At 47.6% G+C, this 22,610-nt stretch overlaps 1 protein-coding gene across 4 annotated transcripts in view; it reads left to right on the forward strand.

Moving 5' to 3' along the window:
* LOC135260783 (phosphatase and actin regulator 1-like) overlaps positions 1-21,456 on the forward strand; it is a 69,391-nt gene extending 47,935 nt beyond the window's left edge. For 2 of the 4 annotated variants that reach the window (XM_064346321.1, XM_064346319.1), the window contains exons 4-13: positions 711-851; positions 1,418-1,618; positions 4,041-4,338; positions 7,580-7,773; positions 8,298-8,454; positions 11,520-11,575; positions 13,540-13,601; positions 14,411-14,551; positions 16,350-16,426; positions 16,708-21,456. In XM_064346321.1, coding sequence (XP_064202391.1) covers positions 711-851; positions 1,418-1,618; positions 4,041-4,338; positions 7,580-7,773; positions 8,298-8,454; positions 11,520-11,575; positions 13,540-13,601; positions 14,411-14,551; positions 16,350-16,426; positions 16,708-16,723 — 1,343 coding nt within the window. In that variant the 3' untranslated portion in view covers positions 16,724-21,456. Of the gene's footprint in view, positions 1-710; positions 852-1,417; positions 1,619-4,040; positions 4,339-7,579; positions 7,774-8,297; positions 8,455-11,304; positions 11,395-11,519; positions 11,576-13,539; positions 13,602-14,410; positions 14,552-16,349; positions 16,431-16,707 lie in introns of those variants that run through there. The other 2 variants (XM_064346318.1, XM_064346320.1) reach the window with 2 other exon arrangements.
* Positions 21,457-22,610: the final 1,154 nt, after the last annotated feature.

A 22,610-nucleotide genomic window follows, 5' to 3' on the forward strand; every position in this document is an offset into this window, starting at 1 on the left:
CAGAAAAACACCCTTTTACTTACACCCCCCCCCCCCCCCCCCTCCCCCCCTTTCCCCCTCCCTGAACTCGGTCTGATCGACTGATCTGAACTGTGATTAATTATTTTTATTTTATTTTATTTTTTAACTGCCCGGAGAATTGGCCTCCTGGCCGTCTGCTGCGCATTGATTTTGACTGGCGCGCGCTTCCAGTATATCAGTGAGTCAGGCTGCGCGGTTCAGGCTGACCTACTTTTCGCGTCTGACGAGATGTTCGCAGAATGCGTGGGCCACGGCTGGAGCGCTCTCTCCAGATTTTTAAAAAAAGGTGTGATCAGAGATGTTGAAGCCGACTCGGGGCTTAGGGCAAAGGCATTTAAAAAAGTGTTTATGTTTGAAAGGGAAACCGCGTCATTTGAGCAAAGGCTACGAGTGGGAATGCATAAGAGTGGTCAAAGGTCAAAGGTCATACCGGATGGTGGGGGCTGCATAGACTCTGCCTTCTGAAAGTCCAGGGCAGGTTCTGGCCTGATGCTGTCACACTGGGGGAGCGTGGATCTGGAGGCTACAGTGCATATTTAGATATTTATTTGAGTCATCTGTCAGCCGTTGTCTTTGGGGGTGAAGCTAGGGCCCGTTTGGTTTTTCTAAACCTCGGCTCCTCTGGTCTTGGACCGCATTCCCGCGATGGCCGCCGCCGGTTTCTGACGCGTCTCCGTCTCTCCGGGCAGACGGGACGGCCTCGCTGCCGAAAGAGGACGGGAAGATGGAGAACGGGCAGTCGTCGGGGTCCGTCTCCGGCGCGCTGGACTGCGACGGCAAGGACCACGCCTTCCGGCTGCTCCCCGGCTCGGAGCTGATGGACGGGTCGGGTGAGTGGCGAAGGGGACCTGGGTCTGGATGCTCCCAGTTAGGCCGCAGGCTCACGTCAGCCCGCGTCCGCTTCAGGAAGTCTGCGGTCTGCCTCGGGGATGCAGCTCGCTCGTACACCGGCCGGTTAATTAGGGCTTTCTGATGGGTTTGATGTGCCGGGTGCTGGGGGATTGATCCAGAGGAAGCCCCGCTAGGCGGTGCTGCTTCTTAAGGAGGCCTTTGTGCAGCCGAACTAGCGCAGGCGGTAATGTAATGGTACTATGCTGGTAGAATCCTCCTCTAATGGATGAAAGTGAAGTTTTGTGGGGTTTTTTTTTTTTATTTTATTATTATTTTTTTTTTGCGCAGCGATAAAGAAAGAAGCTGTGGCATCAGTTTGTTTTGGATCGTTCCCCTGATTCTGTTCTTTTTCCCTTGAAAGTGATTCTTTAGACAGAATAATGCTGACTCTTTGAGCTCACCTAGCAGGTGAAGCCAGAGTGTGCTTTGTGTGCACAGAGGTTGGTATTTAATGAGTAAGACTGTCTGCGTGTCTCTCCTTGCCCCCCCCCGCCCCCCCCCACAGCCTCCATGGAGTACCGGCCTGCGGAGGGGAGGGTCAGTCCCCCAGAGCCCCCCAAGAAGCCCGCCTTGGTTCTGCCTCCCAAAAAGTCTGTGGGCTTCCACTGTGACAGTCAGGACACGCCCCCAAAGCCCCCGCTGTACCACAAGCAGCCCCCTGCGCTCCCCCCAAAGCCCTTCTCCAGACTCCCCAATCATGTTTCCGGTGAGTCTGCGTTCTCTCTCTCGCTCGCTCTTTCGCTCTCTCTCGCTCTCTCTCTCTCTCGCTCGCTCTCTTCTCAAGGACAGGAAGTGCCTGGCACAGTCCCATTCAGCGAAAGCGTGACGGCCCGCCAGTCGAGTCATCAGGTGGTTTAGCCTTCAAACGGGATTACCTTTTCCTCCCTGAGAAGATTAGCAGGTCACAAATCCCCCCAGCTCTACTCCAGGCTTGTGTGCACAGGGGTACTTTAAGTAACCCAGCAAATGTCAAAAATGGTAATGTCATAATAACAGCATGAAATATTCTCAAATTAATGGAGATTTAGATGGGGATTAAGTCTGAAGGCATTTTGATTTTTTGATAGTGTGTTATATAACTATTGTATAACTAACGTTCAGTAATTTGTTACATCCATTGTTCTTTTTTGATTTTCAGAATATCATTTTGACATTACTTTGATCATTTGCAAAACCTTATGGGTTCCCATGCCCACATGAATCCTGTAACCAGACTGAAAAGCTCTTTGAATGGGGGTTCTCCATTGAGCTTGCTTTAGTACAGGAATAGGCTAAATGAGGAGGTCCAGGAGGCGTTGGTTCTGAACGTCATGTAGCACAGGCTCCCCCCAACCCAGGTCCTCCAGCGGAAGCAGGATTACCGAGTTAGCTAGATACCTGCACCGTAAACTGAACTAAAATTCTCCTAAATGGAACATTATCCACATACGTATGCTAACTGGTTAACTGCGGCTAATAATTGTTGCCCATGTGCCTCACACAAACTCATAGGTGTCAGCTCTTCCTATAGCAGTGTACAGTCGCACAAAATGACATCAGTGTCGATTTGATCCATTCGCTGAACTGGAATGGACGTGAACAATTTTTTCTGTTGGCGAAGTTGCAGAAACCAATATGGTATCCAGTGCATATCACTGTAGACTGTATTTGAGAAACTAGTGCTTTTTTCTACCGCATTAAGTGGGTTTGTCATATTTTTTTAGCCCACTTAGACCCAGAATGTTGGCGAGGATGGGGTTTGTAGTTTTCAGGCAGTTCTTCAATACATTTACTTGTTCTGTCGTTGAAGCGTTATCAGTTCAACACCATCATTCCTGGCCATTGGCTTGCGTAAATACTCAGTTAGAACGTAACCCTACGAATAAACTGTGTGTGGTGCAACTCGTTTTATTTTAGTAGTGCGCAAATTGTAACTTTAGTAGAGTATGGGTCATCAACTCTGGCCCTCAAATCCAAATCCAGCCCTGGTTTTCTTTTCTCCCGGGTAATTAGTGCTACTGATTGGCCAGACTGTCTTCACACCTGACTCCCAGGCAAAGGGAGGGTGGAAAACCAGCAGTTCTCGGCCCTCGAGGACCGTGAGTTGCTGATCTGTGTAGTGGAGGTTTATGTTATAACTAGGCTTCTTATGCACAGCTGGTGCAACCGGCCCCTGGCTCTCCAGGTCCAGAGTGTGATGAAGAATTTCCCTGGGTCCCTTACGAATGGAGAGCGTGTTAATTCTGAACTGTGCATCTCGGAAAAAGCCAAGGCGGAAGCACTAAAACAGTTATTGAAAATCCAGGCAGTGTTAGTCTCTAGAGCCGCTGCACTCCACGCAGTTCTTGCAGCGCATGATGATCTGGGTCCTGGGGGTTCTCTGGTGCTTCTGCTGCTGAGGCGCTGGTTCTCCACACCTGTGGTGAGCCTCGCTGGCCTGGTGGATCTTCCTGTGTGAGTCTGTGTGAGGACGGGCCTGTGATGGATGACTGTGTGGAGCAGATGCAGATAGCTCCAGAGTTATTATCCTCATTAAGGTCTGCCAGGGTGAGGTCCACTGGGTTGCCCTCTGTCATGGTCAATCTGTCAGGAGGACTACCTCTCTGTCTCTCTCGTTCTCTATTGCTCTCGTTCTCTCTCTCTCTCTCTCTCTCTCTCTCTCTCTTCATTGTATGCTCTCTCGTGCTCACCGTTTCTCTCTCTGTTGCTCTCTTCTCCTCCCCCGTCTCGTCGCTCTCTCTCTCTCTCCTCTCCCCCCCTCTCCCTCTCTCTCTCTCTCTCTCTCTCCTCCCCCCTCTTCGTCGCTCTCTCTGTTGCTCTCGCTCTCTCTCTCTCTCTCTCTCTCTCTCTCTCTCCTCCTCCCTCTTCGTCGCTCTCTCTGTTGCTCTGTCTCCCACACATTCGCAGCCCCTCTCCCCAGTGGGCAGTCATGCGGAGCAAATCCGCGCCGTTTCGCTCAGACTTGACAGGCATTCCCACTCCTAACCGGGCGCACCTGCGCAAGTGCAAAGGCCAGAGCTTCACTGGGCTGGAGGCAAGCTGTGTGTGCCTGGGTACATGTAGTACGGTACAGTGCAGTCTAAATGAAACCACATTTAAAATGTATTATTAATATTATTGTATTTATCTCCCCATCCCTGTCTCCACAGACTCAGGACAGCCCATGAAACTGCCCTACATGCTGGGGAAGATGTCTCCTCCTCTACCTCCCAAAAAGGTGGTGATCTGTGCGCCCCCCTCGGGCCTGGAGTCCTCCCTGGCCGGCTTCCCCCCGAAGTGCTCCCCCCAGCCCCTGAGCGCCCTCCACGGCTCCCTGCTGCCGTCCCACGGGCACCCCCACCCTCACGCGCTGCAGTACGGCACGCTGCCCATGTCCGTGCACCCGCCCAGCCGCGTCATCGAGGAGCTCAACAAGACGCTGGCCCTCACCTTGCAGCGGCTGGAGAGGTGGGGCGCCTTCCGTCTGTGTGTCTGTCTGTGCTGCACCTTTACTGTCTGTGCTGCCCTTATCATTCCTGTCAGTTATGCATGTGTTGCGTTGCTATGCCTTTTTCTGGTCTGTGCTGCCTCTATCGTTCCTGTCAGTTCTGCATAGGTCGCTTTGCTCTGCTTTGTCTGGTCTGTGCTGCACTTTTACTGTCTGTGCTACTCCTTCAGTCTGTGCCGCCCTTCTCCTTTCTGTCAGGTCTGCATGTGTTGCTGCAGGCTGTCTTTGGTCTGTGCTGCACCTTTGCGGTCTGTGCCGCCCCTGTCATTCCTGTCAGTTCTGCATACGTCACCTCGTTCTTTGCCTGGTCTGTGCTGCGCCTTTACGGTCTGTGCCGCGTGCGTGTCAGTGCAGTGTGAACACGCTGTGTGTCCAGGTTTCCCAGCCATTTCCCTGCCCTTTTGCAGAGCTCCAGCAGTCGAGAAGGATGCGTCCGAGTTAATCCGCCCTAAAATTCACCCCCTGTCCCGTCCGTACGCGCACGCCGCCCGTCCTCGTGTTCCTCAGCCCTGCGCACGGGGGGTGAATTCGGCAGCGGGCTGTGCTGGCGGACGGGGCCTGCTAAATTAGGACACACAAAGGATCCCCACAGAAATGAATGGCCTGTCCTCAGATAGCCAAGCTGTTTGTTTGGGCTCAGAATGGAGTCTTTTCAGAAGAGAGGACGAAGCCTCCAAGCCATTTCTCCTGATATTTGTGGTCTATTAGGAAGAGAAAGCTGGTTGTGCTGTAGAGAAAGCAGATTTTTACTGCACAGTAGGTGTATCGCAGTGGTTGTGTTTGGCAGTGTTAAGGTATGGCGCAGCGGGTGTAGTTGCCTGTGAGGTGTAGCGCAGCTGGTGTAATTGCAGTTATTGGAAGCTGGCAATATAGATAACGAATAAGTTAATGAAGAGAATGAAGTTAATGAGGGATTTGTGGCGGTGCCATCATCAAGACAGGTGTCCTGGTTTGGCCTTGGGGGTCAGGTTGGGGGGGGGGGGTGAGGCCTCTTCTGGAAAACCTTCACACTTCCCATCTCTGCCGCCCCCCCCCCCCCCGTGTGACTGAAACCCCTCTGTTGGAAACCAGGAAGGGGAAACGTACCCAGAAGAGTGCAGTGACCTTCCTGGCCCTTGAAGGCCCATGTCCAGGTCTTTGGAGCACTGAACTGATTTAGGATTGGCACAAGAGTTTCTTATCTACGGCCTGCTGTCCTGTCTCTTCAGTTTGGGTGCCGTTGTGTTGGTATCCTGGATTGTCAGGAAAAAAATCCAAAAAAGTGGCAGAAAAAAAATGTAATGTATGCCAAAACACGAAATGTAGCTTTACCAGAAATGAGATTCAAATCAGTTAAAAAAAAAAAAATAATAATAATAATAAATCAAAACCTTAATAGCTCTATCCGCTTTGATATGATATGAAGTAACTGGACTATATTTACATGCAAGAATATAGGTTGGAAATTGGAGACTTTTGCTCTCTGCGCACACAGTTGCATTTTTATAGAACGCTTCAGATCTATTTTGGGCAAAACATGGACGCCGTGTTGTAGATTATGTAAAACGTGACTATTTTTAGACTGCGGTTGATTTGCTGATAAAAAGTGCATCCAGTCTCACGTTGCGTAACACCCTGCTGATGACTGCAGTGTCAGTGGTGTGGTAAATCCCCTTGGTGCGGAGGAAACAAAGGCGTACAGTGTATTATTCTGGTGGCACATAGGACCTGACTGCCTAACTTTATGGCCAGAGGGGTGTTCCTTTGGTTTGTTACGCCCATGAGAGTGCTAAATTTGGAGAGCTTGTGGGATGGAAACAGAGGCTCCTGATTTTAAGTGCACTTGGTTAGAAATACTGTCGTCCTCCAGCAAGGATGCCGCTTCCTTTTCATGGTCCTATGAAGTATTTTAAGCAACGCATTGTTTTTACGCATCATTAGGAACAAGAGATTGCAATGCATTGTGGGAGATCGTAGTTTCAGTAAGCCGAACAGGGTGTTTCAGAGAAAATGTCTGTTTAGTCCGGCTTGAACAATTATTGTATCTTCAAAAATATGTATATACCACTGTTTTATTACGATAAGGAAGGAGGACATTTAAATATGTCATTTGAAAAATGTAAAATTCTAAATATTTTCCTGTTGGTTATGGCTGAACTCCCATGCCCTCCCCTCATTCAGATGTTCTCTTCCATCAGGATGCGATGAACGACTGCCATTGTTTGTAAAGGGTTGGTTGTGGAGCCCTTTGCATTTTTATTTGAATTTCTTTTATTCAAATAAATAATTATTTAACCAATAACTCTTACTGAAATCCTGAATCTCTTTCTCTGGAGAGACCTGGCCGAGCAGTCAACAGGGTGTCAATATAAACAATAGGATACAAATGCCTGTCAAATGACATTTCACATGTTTCATATGGAAGGACTGCCAGGGGGAGATGTGCTGGCTTGTTTATTCCTGATAAGTGAAATTTACCCGGCATCCATCCTGTCTGAGGCTGGTAATGTCGGCTCCTGTGCGTCCGCCCCGTCTGCATTGTTATTTGAATACCCATGATGCACCTGACCCCCCCCCCTCCAGCTGGATGAGCAGATGGCGGTAGCTGCTGAAATCCGTTCTGGCTTTGAGCCTGGCGCGTTCGTAGATCAGCTCGAGGCGAACAGCGATCGCGCTGCGGTCGCTCAAAATCGATATTGTTTCCGGGCGGCTCGGTGTCCTTCAGCGATTTCCCCCCCCCCGGAGTCGGTGTGGCTGTGCAGACGGTGTCCGCGCGGCGCGGCCTCATCGATTCCCTTCCCAGAAGCCTTTGTGCTCAGGCGATTGCTTTATCGTTCTGTGCTGTCCATTTATATGGAGAAAAAGGAGGTTCAGAGGCACCTTCACAGATGATCCAAATCAGTTGTTTTTATTCACAAGGACAATAAGTGCCCCCCCCCCCCCCCCCCGGGATTATTAATCTTAATTAATAGTTAATCTTGCAAGTTAAATACAGGTGTTGTGCTTTTTCTTCACAAACTCAGCTTGACGAGTTAGGTTTCGGGATTTCTCTCCAAACTGCTTTTGTGAAGAAGTCATTCTTGCATTTCATTATTGGTCAGATTTAAGGGCAACTGTCGATTTTTAAATCCCAGCCGCTTGTGTGTATAGAAACTTGACCCATTGGTGAGCTTGTTCCAGGGAAACTGACGCACGCCCTTCCCCCCTGGCCCCTCCCCTCAGTTCTGCGCTGCACGGGGGGCAGTGCAGTCTGATGGACATCCGGCAGGTGCCCACCGTGGTCATCGAGTGCGACGACGACAAGGAGAACATGCCCGACGAGTCGGACTACGAGGACCTGCCCAGCATGTACAAGGACGAGGAGGACGACGACAACGAGGAGGACGACGAGGACGACGACGACATGCTGTTCACAAGTAAAGCCTTTTATTTACACTAAACCCTTTAAGGGGCTTGGCACCGTTTTGACCGTAACTCAAGCCAGGTTATAACTTGGGACTATTCCATAGGGATGTCTTATTACTAATGAATCTTCACCACAGAAAAACGTCTTTGCTCTCATGAGATGGGAGTCCACAGGCATGCACATCACAGTCAGGCAGATTCACACAGGTGTTAATGCGCACACGTAGTGCATCCAAACTCAAGTAGTGCATCCAAACTCAAGCACACACAATATGGATGTTTATGTGCAAAAATCTTTGTTTTTTTGATCATACGTTTCTATTTCATTACACAGACCAACAGTATTACATTTACAACAGTAACAAACCCGAATCAGGTCTAAACACATGATTTGGAAAAGAGGGGGGGGGATGGGGGTTCGAGCGATCGCAGACCCCACCCTCAAATCAAAAAACAAATCTGGGGGGAGGCACACTCCGTTACTATGGGAACGAGCCCACAGCAGGTTCTTAGCGTACGCACTCTGGGCCTGCAGGTACGCTGGCGCTGAAGGTGCTGAGGAAGGACTCTCTGGCCATCAAGCTGAGCAACCGGCCCAGCCAGCGCGAGCTGGAGGAGAAGAACATCATCCCCATGCAGACCGACCAGGAGCGGCTGGAGTCGCGGCAGCAGATCGGCACCAAGCTCACGCGGTACGGCCGTCCGCCGCGCTGCCCGTTACGCTGCCACCTCTCTCGCCAGTCGCGTAACCGAAAAGATGATGTTTTTAGTCCTTATTTTATTGTCAACTTCAGTGTTCTGTTATCTAGTAAGAGCAATGAACTGCATCAGACGCGCTGTGTAAATAATTTTTTTTTTAATTATCTTCACAATTATTTTTAATTACTGACATTTTTTCTCCTCTATACGTTTTCCATTTAATTCCCTCCAATGATAGTGAGTTTTCTCAGCATCATACTGTTTCTGCTCCTTCAGTTCTTTTGGTTGTTTTTTTTTTTCTTTCGTCTTTCTTTCATCCTTTTTTCTTTTAAAAATTTTTTTTTCCCTCCTCTCTTAATCTTACTCTCTATTCACCTCCTCCCCAGAAGGGTTTTTTTTGGGGGGGGGGTTATCTGCTTACCTGCGTGGGGCTGTGCGTGGGCTCGGTCTGCAGTCAGCCTGGGTTTTCGTGCTGGGACGTGTTTTTATTGAAGCCTGCAGAACGGAGCGCGTTAGAGGCCCCGTGTGGAGAGAGTGCCCCTAGACTGCCGTCCCTCGGCATCATGGGAACATCGCCCGAGGGAGGGGGGGGGGGGACGTGTTTGCAAACCCGGTCTGTGCCATTGTGCTCTGAGTGTGACCTGGTTTTTACACGCTGCGTGGGGGAGGGGGACAACCTTATCGTGGAGACTAGCAACGTCTCAAAACAAATTGTTCTTTTTTGTTATTTTCACCGCAGAACAATCGGATGTATATAAAAAAATAACCTTTTTTTAAATGGAAAAAGTTCAAATTGTGACGTGTGGTTCAAATCACAAATGCGAAATCTTGGAGAAAATTCAATTTTGAGGAACAGCAAAAAAACAACTGCTTTAAAAAAATATGGTTTTACTATTTACTTAACATAGCATTATGATTTGTTAATGTGGATTTTTGAAAACTATTCATTCATAGAAGTAGAACTGTGTATGAACTTTGTACTTGTGATAAACAAAAGAAAACAAGCTGGCAAAAATTGAGGTTCGACACGGACCACGTGTACAAGAACGGCAGAACCGATCAGCGCATGCCCTGTGTCTGAAGTGACACTGGGTATTTCTGCCTCTCGGTGTGCATGCGATGAAAAGGTAGAGGAGAGTGCAGATTTAAGTGTTCTGGTACCATTCCTCCAGCGGATAAGGGGATGTTGCTTGAGTGGAGGAGGGTGTATAGAATATTTTTGGCATTGAATTCATTCACTGATTTTAATCCTTTAAAAAAAAAAAAGTACAGGTTGTGATTTGGCTACGAAAAATAGCTTTGCTGTGAGAGCTCTATACAGAAATCTATTCTTGACTCTTCATACTGCAAACAAACTGCACATTTTACTTAGGCTTTTCTGACAGCTGAAAATCTCTTCTCCAGCTTAACTGTGACTCATCCTAATTTTCTGGTCTCTTCCATCTGGTACACGCGCGCACACACAGGAGAGACAGTCGCACAGACACAGCCGCACAGAGATGGGCTGCACAGGCTCAGACAGCGCTGCGCAGACACAGGCAGCAAAGACAGCCGCACAGCCCTGCGTTTCCATAGCGCAGCGAAGCTCCAGCGGTTTCCTCCTGCAGGAAGGCGGCTCTGTGTTGTCTTGGTAATGAGGCTCCTGGCAGGAGCGGGAGGAGGAGGCCCTGCTGGGGCCCTCGGTGTCTCTGCTGCAGAGCTGTGTCACCGCTGCTCCTGCTGTCTGACGCTTCTGTGCTGGCACACCCAATCCTGCCAGTGGGAGGAGAGCTCTTTCTGACTCCTCCACTCTGCCAAACGCACACAGGCACAGACACACCGCGCGCGCACACACACACACGCGCACACACACCATATGCACGCACTCACACACACAAACTCGCTCTCTCTCTCTCTCTCACACACACACTGTATGCTCACACACACACACTCACACAGGCGCAGACACAGCGCGCACACACACACACACCATATGCACACATACTCTCACTCAGGCAGGCACACACACACACCCTCTAACAGATGTACATGCACACACACACATACATGCTCAACACACGCACAGAGACGCGCGCACACACGCACACACACACACGCAGCATTTCTAATCAGTTAAAAGTAAAACTTCCAAGACTGAAGTTCTGAACCGCCTCCCTCCTACTCCGTGGGCTCCTGCAGTCTAAAGCCCTGCTGCATATCGATCGGCTCGCAGGCTGCTCATGCCTCACACGGGCTGCTCACGCCTCACACGGGCTGCTCATGCCTCACACGGGCTGCTCATGCCTCACACGGGCTGCTCATGCCTCACACGGGCTGCTCCTGCCTCACACGGGCTGCTCCTGCCTCACACGGGCTGCTCACGCCTCACACGGGCTGCTCACGCCTCACACGGGCTGTGCACAGACTGCTGCAGGAGCTGATTATGGGGTTTCATTTCCCCTTTTTATCTGCACAGCACACCCCGGTCCTCATGCTTATGTGGGACAGGGCTTCAGGGTGCGGGGGAGACTGGGTCTGCGTGAGGTACTGCTTAGTGATCATCCTCATTTATTTAAGGCCCGTATCCACAATTTGCAGTGTCTCTCTCTCTCTCACACACACACACACACACACACGCAGAGTTGCAGACACACACGCACGCAGACACACACACCTACACATACACCTTAACGCACACCCACACACACGTGCGCGCGCACACACTCTGAGGGTGTACTGAGCCCCCTCTTTTGGGAGCAGTACCTCCCGGTTGCTGCATCTCGGTAATGGGTAGAGGCTTTGTTTTTTGTCTCTGGCCTTTGGGATATAAATAAGCAGGGAGCGTATCTCTGTGTGCCCTCCAGCAGAGACTGCCGTTCCCAGCAGGCTTTTCGCTGGCGTCACGGTCGGCGCCATGGCGACGGCGGCAGCGGCCGCATGATTGGATGCTCCCTGTGGGTTTCTCCTTCCTCTCACCTCAAGTTTACGAGCACGTGGGTGGGGCTCCACGGGACAGTCCCGCCCCAAATGGGCCCTGGTGGGTAACCGGTGTCTTTTATTCTTTTTTTTTTTTCGGCAGGAGGCTTAGTCAGCGCCCTACGGCTGAGGAGCTGGAGCAGCGGAACATCCTCAAACGTGAGTGTGGCCCCCGCTCGCTGACTGTGACAGTCCTCCAATACTCCAACCCCACCGTGTGGTTTTCACTGTTCATTTCAATGACTTGTGATTGGCCATGTCAAACGCTAGAAGGGGTCAATCAAAATGAGCGAATGGTAGGTGGTTTATTGAATCTGCCATCGCCTTCGCCGTCTGGCAGTTAGCAATTATTGCACAGTTTGAATGTCGTTTTTTTTCCAGAAAACCGTCTTTGAAAGTGGCACTAATGTTTGTTTTGATTGTGAATGCAGTTCAGCATTCTGTTGGTCTTTTGGTGGTTTGTCTAGTTTTCATTTGAATTGGTAATTGTGTAAATAATTTGTTGAAACTCGACGCTTTAATTGGAGGGTCAGGGATGTGGAGGCAGTACTGTAGCAAAATGAGAACAAATAGTTTAGGAACCAATTTGGCAGTGTTCCCTCAGGAAACACTTCACTGGGGGGATGTTTTTCACCGTGACACTTGACAAGATACATTGATCCAGCTGCCCTAGCAGGGCAAGCACTAAAAAAATAGAAATGTTAGGATATGGTTTGCAGTTGGGATGTTAACAATTAAGTTATATTGTTATATTTAATCTAATGCATTTTGAATGTGGCTGAAAACCAACCCGTTTTTAAAGCTTTTCCTGGAGTCAGTAAGAAAACTTCTGTCTCTTGTGTCACTCATATTTTTATTGGTGAGCCACAGTATATAGCGTTAGCTAATGGAATTTACTGACTACTATCAATTATTCCTTTTGTTAACATTAAAATTAATTGATCAAGGGAATTATTGTGAATTTGCATCGCTGGTTTGGAGCCCTGCATTTAGAACTCTGGATCGCTCTCTGTCCCTGGTCCACTCGCTAGCTGTGTCTGTCTCTATCGCTCCTCTCTTTCTCCCCTCTCTCCTCTCACCCTCTCTCTCCCTCTCTCTCTCTCCCTCCCTCCCTGCCTCTTCTTGCATGCTTATCCCCTCTTGTCTGGCCCTCTCCCACACTTCACCACTTCAACCTCCGGCTTCTCTTCCCGATAATTGAATTGAAATTCCGCCAAGGCGCCGCCCGTGCGGGGCTCTCCAGCGACGCGTTTCTGGCAACGGCTGCCCGAACTGCCGTGCCGGAACCTGGAATATTCTCCCCTCCAGAAAGCCTCCCGTTTCTCCGCTTTAATTTTAACGCCAGTGAGTCATCCCTCTCCCCCGGAGCGGGTTCTTGGAAACGGACCACGTCTGTGTCATTCAGACGGAGTCCGAGGGAGGAATGAGCTCTGGAGCCACAGCAGAGTCTGTTTTAGCGAGGCTAGCGAGCCCTGCCGTTAGCCTGAATGCTAATACGGAATTCTGCGTGGTGGCTTTGCGTGTTAATTTCCTCAGCACATGCGTGTCGTTTAACTAACCCTGAGAGGGAGAGACGATGAGAGCGGCAAGCTGGATTTCCTGTCCATACAGACTACAACTTCATACGGAGGAAGCAGTTTTTTTTTTTGTATTGGTAATGCCTTTGCGCTTGAAATTATTCTTAGAATTTTGAATCTGTGGGTCGGCTTTGTGGAAAAATAGTTTTCTATGATGCCACCCCCCAGTCTGTATGGTGTTTTTTCTCATGCATATTTGAGATGGATTGGTATTTGTTCTGAAAGCTCCAGCTGTGCCATTTTCTACGTGACAAACAAATATTTGTCAGTCGTAAGAAAATGGGACTGCTGGAACTTCCTAAACAAATGTCAAATGCATCGCAAATACGCTAAATAAAAGCACCATGTCGCCAGTACAAAACAAGACTGTGATTTGATCAGTGCCTGCATTCTGCGCATGAATTCTCAATGACTCCCATTATAACGGTGTATCTTGTGAGCTCTTTCACCATCTTTGATCAACTGCAGCTGGAGGGCTTCAGAAGAAGAAACGAAGAGAGCGGAGGCCGACGTCTAATGACTTTTGACCTTTCTGTCTCCCTGCAGCACGCAATGAACAGGAGGAGCTGGAGGAGAAGAGGGAGATCAAAAGACGACTGTCACGGAAGGTGAGAGAGAGAGAGAGAGAGAGAGAGAGAGAGAGAGACCTGGCTCTGTAGCATGTTGGCTTAAACATATTTTTTAAAAATAATAAAGTTAACATTTCTCCAAGCTCCAGGCCACGTTGGGTCAGTCAAAGCATTTAGAGCCAGAATTCTTCCAGACTGTTCCCTACAGCTGTTTTCTCACCTTGTGGCAGAGCAGAAGTGGTCTGTTTTTTGAAACCTGTGATCCATTTTCAAAGTGAAAAGCATTGCACTCCAGGGGGGGATTTACTTCACCCTGTTCTGGCACCCAAATAATCTACTTCCCGCTCTCCACATACCCTTCCTCCCTCAGTTTTTAGAGGTCTGTACCCTGTGCTGTTCGGTCTATTCCTTTTTCTTGGTTGTGAGGGACAGTCTGAAGTCATCTCCGGTCTCTTTCTAAGGGTGGAGGATCTTGGGCCTGTTGGCCGAAATCGGATTGGTGTTGCTCCCGTAGCGGCTTCAGATCTCCGCGGGAGACCCAGTGAAACGGGGACGGTGCTAGCGGTGGCTAAAGGGCTGGAGATCAAATGCGCAGCAGCGCTGAGCTGCCTTCAGCCTTAATCAACTGAAGCGCTGCCGTCTCCAGACTCTTAAATATTAAAAGCCTCTCGCTGCTTCTGATTTAAGAGCCTAGCACAGCTCTCCACACAGGGAGCTGTCCTTCCTCGCCCGCTGCAGGGATAGAGCCAGGCCGGCTTTGTCTCCTCCTCCATCACGCTGGGCCCTGCCGTCCAGTTGCAGTCTTTTCACCCCAGTGCCCCCCCCTCCCCCCACCTCTGTGGTTCCAGCTCAGCCAGAGGCCCACGGTGGAGGAGCTCCGACAGGCCAAGATCTTGATCCGCTTCAGCGACTACGTGGAGGTGTCCAACGCCCAGGACTACGACCGGCGCGCGGACAAGCCCTGGACGCGGCTCACGGCCGCGGACAAGGTAAGTGTCGCGGCCGTCGTCAGGACGACGAGGGTAGTGTGAAAAGTGAACGGAACAACAGTCATTTGTGACGCGCAGTAAAATGACGCGGTTTTTGGCAGTGCATTTGAGAGCAGTGCGAGGCAAAACTGGTACACCCTGTCAAGAAGAAAAACTGGACAGTCTGTAATAACAAACGACAACGCGGCCTTGCTAGAGAAGAAGGATCTTAAGAACACCACGGTACTAACAGGCGTAACATTGGAAAAGCGCAAGTCCATTAAAAACGTGGAACGAGGAGCCAGCGGTAATGAGCGAGTAACGCGGAGCGCGCAGCAGCAGAGACGGCGCTTTCATAACTCCCGTCTTCGAGGGTAAATAAGAGCTCTTAATCTCCGAAAAACAGGCGAGCAGCGCTCTCGTCCCGCAGCCAGCCAGAGAACACAAGGAGCGGAGACTTCACAGAAATCTGAAGCTTTCAGGACCGTCCCTTATCGCACGTCACGGTGGGGGGGTGGAATTTGGCATAAAAATGGGTGCGTGACGTCCGCGTCGGCAATGTTCCAGAACGTTCCGCGCCGCGCGTTTTAAATGCCCGCCAGGTGGCACGGCCGGACTGATTGTACCCACAGGCCCTGCAGTTGCATAAATACCCCCCCCCTCCCCCCCCCTCCATTATGTAACTGGGGGGGCGAGAGACGGCACACAACCAGAGCCGTCCCCTGCAATAGGATTGCAGAAGGATCCGGAATGGTTAGTCCTGGGCTCTGTTCTTTCATCTCTGCTGATGAGGGCCTGCCTCTGAATCCTGCAGATTAAGCTTCTCATAGCGGTGATTATTTAATGTAGCTTTTATGTGATTTTGGAGGGGGAGGGGTGGGGAGTTGGATGATGGTAAGAGCTACCCCTGCCCTGATCCATCCTAAAAAGCTGAGGTGTTTGTTTGATGTGTGGCGTCTTAACGCAGAGACTGTAGAAAAATCGCTGTAAGCCCTCAAGTAGGTCGTTGCTTTGTTGTGCTAGACTTGACAGTTAACAACCGGCCCGGACTGTCAAACGATGTCTCTGGCTCAGAAAACTAACGACGAAGAAAAATCACCATTTGCCAGATGTTCGCCTACTTCTGCGACAGCAGGGCGGGAGGAATTGGGCATCCTCGCCAGCCAATCGGAGGGCGGCACCGCCCGCAGCCCCCCACCCCAGATGAATTGTACCAGTTACTCCGTGGCCTATTTATAGAGCTGTACCTGGGGGGGGGTTTTGCTGTAAGTGAGTTAAGAAGAACACGCAGTGCAGTACTGTAGGTGGTGCGACCCCCGTCAGAGAAATCTGTGACCTGTCAATCACTCGGTAATTCACTCTGGCAAGCCTATAAAAGGGTGGTGAAGACCCGTTACCTGGCAGATTCGAGGGGGGGGGGGGGAGCACAAATGGGAATTTGCTCTAGCCCTGGCCCAGCACTGCAGCCCATTAAAGGCTAGTGTGGGCCACAAGCACCCTAATAAAACTAGGGTTTAACTACCCTGCTTGCTTTGAGTGACACATTGAAACTTTGCTATCTTTTCATCTTTTAATTGAGGTTGTTATCTTTGCATTTGCGCTGTGCGTGCGGCCCAGGAAAGCATTTACATTTAAGACTGATAAACCGAGCGATGATGTTAATGTAATTTTAGTATTTTAGATCCCAGCGGGGCGGGCCTTTCCCTGGTGCACTGGGCCGCAGTTGGCCGCTGTGCCCGGGGCAACCGATCCCCCACTTTAGTGTGAGGCGAGACGCGAGGCTCGTCTTTCTCTCAGACCCTTCCCTTTCCTCTCCCAGGCCGCCATACGCAAGGAGCTGAACGAATTCAAAAGCAACGAGATGGAGGTCCACGAGTCAAGTCGCCACCTAACCAGGTAGAGTGACAGACAGGCGTACTGAGAGAGCATTATTCCTATCTTTACCCCTGTGCGTTACATAGCATGCTAATGCATATTGCTAACTTCATATGAATACTATAGTCCTAGAATCCTGGATGCATCGGAAATCAATCCCAGAGACACGCTGTAATTTAAAGCTCTTAAACACAAGAACTGAAGTTACTTGGTACTGAAAGCTCCTCCTGTTGAGTCTGGTGCCACCCCCTCCCCAGGTTTTGGGGCCTTTGAGTAACCATATCCCTCTCCTCCTCCCCCAGGTTCCACAGACCCTAGAACACCACTGTAAGAACAATGCCACATGGGATTTCTGTTATTTTTATGTTTTTTTTAAATATATATAACTCAAAGACCCTCAAGTGCTGTGTGGGGAGCAGTGGCCATGCCTGCTGTGAGGCTGTGCGTCTTCTCAGTTGCCTTTCGACACCCTGCAACGAGCCAATGCCACCCTGGGCGGACTTGGAAAGGTCGCTGGCGACGTCGCCCGGCCCCGCCTCGCCCTGCCCCGCCCAGCCTGACCCCACCCTAACACGGCTGGAGCTATAGGAAGGGAACGAGGAAGTGGTGATCCTCCACATCTTCCAATCCACTCCCCCCCCCCCCCCCCATCCCAACAGTAATGAGCTACTGCCCCTGTTCCTCTCTGCCTCTCCTCCTCATCCTAGTTGGCAGAATTTGGGTAGGCTGGGTTGGATGTGGGAAAGAGGTAGGGGGGGGGGTACGGTACTGTAATTGGTGGACCCTGGACCTGCTGGGTTTGGGTTTGGACTCCTGGATCACTCGGACACCTTACAGATGGGGTTCGGACCACTTGGAGGGGTCCCCGGGGGGGAGGGGGGGGTTCCGTGGAACAAAAGGCTCTCCCGGAGGCCGAGCCATCGCTAACCAACAAACTTGGTGCTCGCGAACCTGTGCAATATTCCTCCCGCCTCTCCCCCCCTCCCAGCACAGCGCCCCCTAAGCCCACGGCTGTGTTACTGGAGTAACAGGTGGACTGCTGGTCCCCTTAGCCAGCATTACTGACACCCTGCGGCCAACCACGAATAGTATGAGCAGCACTGTTGAATCTGTGGAGGGATTCAGAAAACTGCCCATTATGAGCATTGTGTTAATATACGTTATGGAAGTAATGGGAGACTTGCCTGTTACAGATAAGATTTAAGTGTAAATCTCTTGAGTAGATTTTTATGAACTTTTAATTATTACTATCATGAATTCATGCACTTTCTTTATTATTTTTATCTGCCCTTAGCTGCTTTTTATTTAATTATTTTTTTACTAAAAGGCATCCCTAACTCTGACCACATAAGTGTGGGTTCCAGTGCCACAGTCCAGGGATTTGTAGTTTTTAGTCATTTTGTTTGTTTTTACTTCCTGTTTGTTTTGATGGAAATGTATATTCGAAAATAGAGTTCAATGAAATTTTGCCCCCAAAACTTTTCCCAAAATTGAAGGAATATAATTTGCCATATTTAAAATATACCTCATATTTTACAGAATATATCAGTTCTTGCCACTTTCATGCATTTTCACCTCCTTTTCATGCAGGTATGAAAGGGATAATAACTTGATATGTGTTGTAATTTATAATATAGGGTATGTTCGTTTGATTTTTAAAAATTGTATTTTTTTCATGTTTTTCTTGGGTTTTCTCTGATGGAGTCATCGTTCTGTGAACACAGCACATGAGTACCGTAAAGAACCCTAGGCTTGTGTTTGGTCTCGAGGATCCGGAACATTCTGAACTCAGATGGAGCAATACGTTCTCAGTGGATAGGCCAGTTTCACTGAACGTAGACTTTGTTCTGTGTGTTCTTCCTTAATACGCTTTATTTTCTTTTGTTTGAATTTTAAATTCAGTACTTCTGGTTTGCCTCCTCCGGTCACCAGCTTTTTAATTTATTTATATATTTTTTTGGTTTAAAAAAGAAAACAAAAAAAAACCCCACACACATTTGTGGAGATTATCCCCTTTTCCACCTTAACATTTTTTAAACATTTTTTTCCACTCACTAATGGGAAGAACTACACTTGCATTTTAGCACGAGTTTTAGGCCACCTCAAATTAGCTTTCTTTTAAAGGATCTACACAAAGGCACATTTAATCTTACACATTTTTATTTAAAGACTTAATGTACAAAACAATTTATTTCTTACCGGAGTGAAGTAACTTCTTTATTTAATGGCTACTGTTTGTGTGCCAAGTGTTTAATTATTTTTTTTAATAATGTGCCATCTGGTAAAATTTGGAAAGGAACAGTGACCACAGGTGGACTATCACAGGTTTACATAACCCTTTTTGTAACTTTCTCCTATGTGCAAAATAGCCTGGAAATGGGAGGAACTTACAAAAGCTTAAGAAACTTAATTTAATTTTTTTACATTTATTTTCAAAGTACAGTTTGCGTGATTTTGTTTCCCGATGTTAGCAGAGAAGTGGAACTGCAGCGATACACTCCAGGGTTTTTTTTTTTTTTCTGCATTTCAAGCTTTCATCTGATCCAATTAATCTAATTTAGGATCTAAGGCACAAGAATCTGTTGCTAATTGGTGTGTGGCAGGGGAGTTTATTCTTGAACTCGCATCCGTCTCTTTCCAATAGTGCGACTTAACATTTGTTCCATTTCAGTAAATGAGTGGTGCAGTATACTCGAGGGGAAGTTTGATATAGCGAAAGCAAAACAGTTTTTTTGCGCTTCCTGTTGAGCTTAAATTTGTTTTCGCTCAATAACAGAAATCCAAAGTACAAAAATAAACAGTAGGTCTGTCACTATTGGGTTCTGGAATGATGTAGAGAATTTTGTGCAGCGTTTGGTTCTTGCTTGAACAACGGCTTCACGGGCACGAGTAGTAGAGTACACAAACATCTTGTTTGATCAAAGAATGTGTATTCAGCAATAAATGTATTCATTTTTATTTTTTGCTTGTACAAGGCGAGGGTGAATTTTTACATTTGTGAGCCCCCAAACCCCCCCCCGGAAAAGATTGAAACATGGTCCACCGACTTACATTCATTCTCTGTTAATGTTGATACTTAACAGAATATAGCCCTAATATGAGAGGAAAGATTGGGAGAGGGGTGAAAGGCCTTTTAAGGGGTTTGTTTATTTATTTATTTTTAAAATTTTAACTTCTGAATCAGCTCACTGACAGATGAGAGCAATTTTACTTTTTAAGTCTAAAGGGAGACATTTAGTTGCCTTAAATGCTCGTTCTTTCAAGATATTAAGTGAGGGGGGGCACTTTTTTTTTCATGGTCCCGACACACCAAAAAGACTTGAATGATGACATTATTGAAAATTTCTGTCAACTGGTGGTGTTTTGTGTGGTGTATCTGTACAGTTTAGCCTCAGTCCATCTCCTGGCTTTATAGATCTTTCCTTGGTGACCCATGGGCACCAGCACTGATGTCTCTTCTTTTCTGTCGCTCTGCCCTTGGCCAGCAGCAGGGGGCGCCACAAGCATCCCTCTGACACAGGGTAACAACTGCCATGATGCCAGCTTTGTGTTTACTGATTTGACCAGTACTTGTTTACAAGGTTAAAGTGTTGCCAAAACTATCAAAGTGGATACATTTTGGAAAATTTTTCAAAATATTCAGCATATATTACAAAATGTATGTATTCTTGCTTCTTTGTAGCCTATGTGTTGCATATATTATGAAGTATTTTACGAGCCATCGTGCTGATTCATAAAATGACAAGCAAGACTAATTTATGAAAAGTAGCAATTGCGTATATTTTGTAATATAGCCAGTGTGTTTTGAATAATGTTGAATCTTTATCGGCAATTTTATAAGGGCAAATTTTTTTTATGTTAAATGTTTCTGAAATTCCTTAATTGGTAATGTAAGATGACATGAAAATGGCAAACAGTTAATATATTGGTAAACTTGTGCAATGATATCCAGAGGTTAAAAATAAATGTATTCTGGAAAAATGCATTCACTTTGAATACAATATGGGGTGCAAATATAGGGGTTGTCTTGGAGCGGGGCAAAATAATTTTCATACATCTGATTGGATAAATTCCCAGCACAGTATTTTTGACGCTGATGGACTTCATTGCAAATATTCAGTGGTTAATTCATGTGATGACCACGTCTTGTAGAATCAGCAGGTGAATGGTTCAGGCGTTGGGAAGGTGAAGTTCACTTTAGGTTTTAAGCCCGTCTGCATACATAACTGCCACATTACTACACATTTATAACTTGGAGAAGGATCAGTACCTGATGTTCTTAATATAACAATGGTGTTTCTTTTGGAAAACCTTTACACTGAGAGGTTCCTGAAATCATGTACTGGAACCTATTAAGTTTGAGTCCCTCCTATGAGCTCCATGAACAGTGCCACACCTAGGATTTGAACCTGCAATACTCTGTTTACCTGTTCAGTTTCTTTTTATGCTACACTGTCTCTTATATACCTCAGTTTACTGTGTCATTTATAGCACTCCTGTGATCATTTATGTTTATCAGTTCAACATAATGTAATAATGATTTCACCGGTTTGTAAAAAAAAAAATATTTATACTCCTTTGAAATGGACTTCATGCAGCTGGCCCAGAATGCCCTGTGAGCTTTGAGCTTCTCCCCCTGAAACCTGAGCCCAGTGGCTCAGCAGTTAGAGCACAAATGCAGCGGTAACCGAGCCTGATTTTGGGCCGGGGTTAAAACCGTGCTTTCGCTGTCTTTTCCCCGAAAGCGCGGTTCAGACTCGCACCTCTGCGTTGTCAGGTCCGTTTCCGACTGTAGAGTCTGAGTACGGTGTATGCGATGTGACAACCCAGGAGTGAATGCTGTGGCCGATTCCCTGTACCCTTTCAGGATTGTTCATTTTAACGTTTTGAAAGATGTAAATAACACAAATTAACTGGTACTGCCAGACACGAGTTTACTTTTTTTCTTTTTTGTACAGACTGAAACTGCATGTAACCTTTGAACTTTTCTGTTTATCTTGGTGTATGCAGTTTCTTATGAAGAAACCGAATTAAAACCTTTTTTTTTCCAATCTCTGGAGCCTTCGCACATCTGTTAAGAATTGGTATGTACATATCTCCTGTTTCACCTCACGAGCCTACAAATACAAACTGTCCCAAAATCCATTACCCCCAGAACATGGTGTTGGCAGTAACCATACTGTTATTGAACCAAAATAATCGCATTCAGTCATTTCCTGTTTTTGGAGTGATTCAAATATGACCAACTACAAAAAAGTACATTACTGTGGTTAAAAAAAAAATGTAGATCAAAGTACAAACATGTCTGTATAAATGGCTAGTGGTTTTTATGTTTGAAAATACATGGAAGTTTAGAAGTGATGTAAGAATTCTCTGCAGGAACAGGGTACAAAGTGGGTGTGTTATGAAACTGCCTGTTTAAATAATACATTCTGAGAAGAGAGTGCTGTGCTTTCATTTTGATATAAAGCCCAGTGCTCATATTTCAACTGAGTGGCAGAATTCTGTTTTTTCTCTTTTCTGGCCATGAAATTATACAAGATTGTAATGTGATGCTATTTTGGGAATTGATTTATCGAAGGTCTGTGGGGGATAAAGGTGTCTTTATTGGTTTTAACCATTTTTTAACATTTAAAACCCATTTCCTTTTAAAAGTCAAAAAAGGAAAGCAATACACATTTAGACATGGACGTTCATAAAATTTCGAATGCGAAAACCGTCCCCCCCTGTGGGGGGTAAAGGTCTGGAAAGACATTTCTGCAGCACATACGAGGATATTTATGCAGCTGCTGACCACAACGACGGCCATTTTATTTTCGGCTGATTGCAGTTAAGCTCTCGCTCGTGGTGATTTTTCCCAGATCGCACGCATGCAAACGAGGCAAGTGCTTCTGTAAAAGAAAAGGGAGAGAGCCTATGGGTCTTGATAAGGAGGACAGCCCCACATCAGCGCTGAGGTGGGTGTGGCTCTCTGCCAGTGTGAGTGACAATCGGTGATGGAATGAGCTTCGAACCACGGTCTGGACGAGGGAGTCGTTTCCCATCTTCTGCCACAGATGAAAACACACCTGTTTAATCTGCACCTTGGATCACATGAGACTGCATGTGATGCAGGGGTTTGCTAAGCAGTAGCTTTGCCCAACCAACCAAACCGCTTCCTAATGCTACATAATATTACATTATCCGTTTTGCCTTTGAGAGATGT

The sequence above is a fragment of the Anguilla rostrata genome, chromosome 8 (genome assembly GCF_018555375.3).
Source record: "Anguilla rostrata isolate EN2019 chromosome 8, ASM1855537v3, whole genome shotgun sequence".
Classification (NCBI taxonomy): Eukaryota; Metazoa; Chordata; class Actinopteri; order Anguilliformes; family Anguillidae; genus Anguilla; species Anguilla rostrata.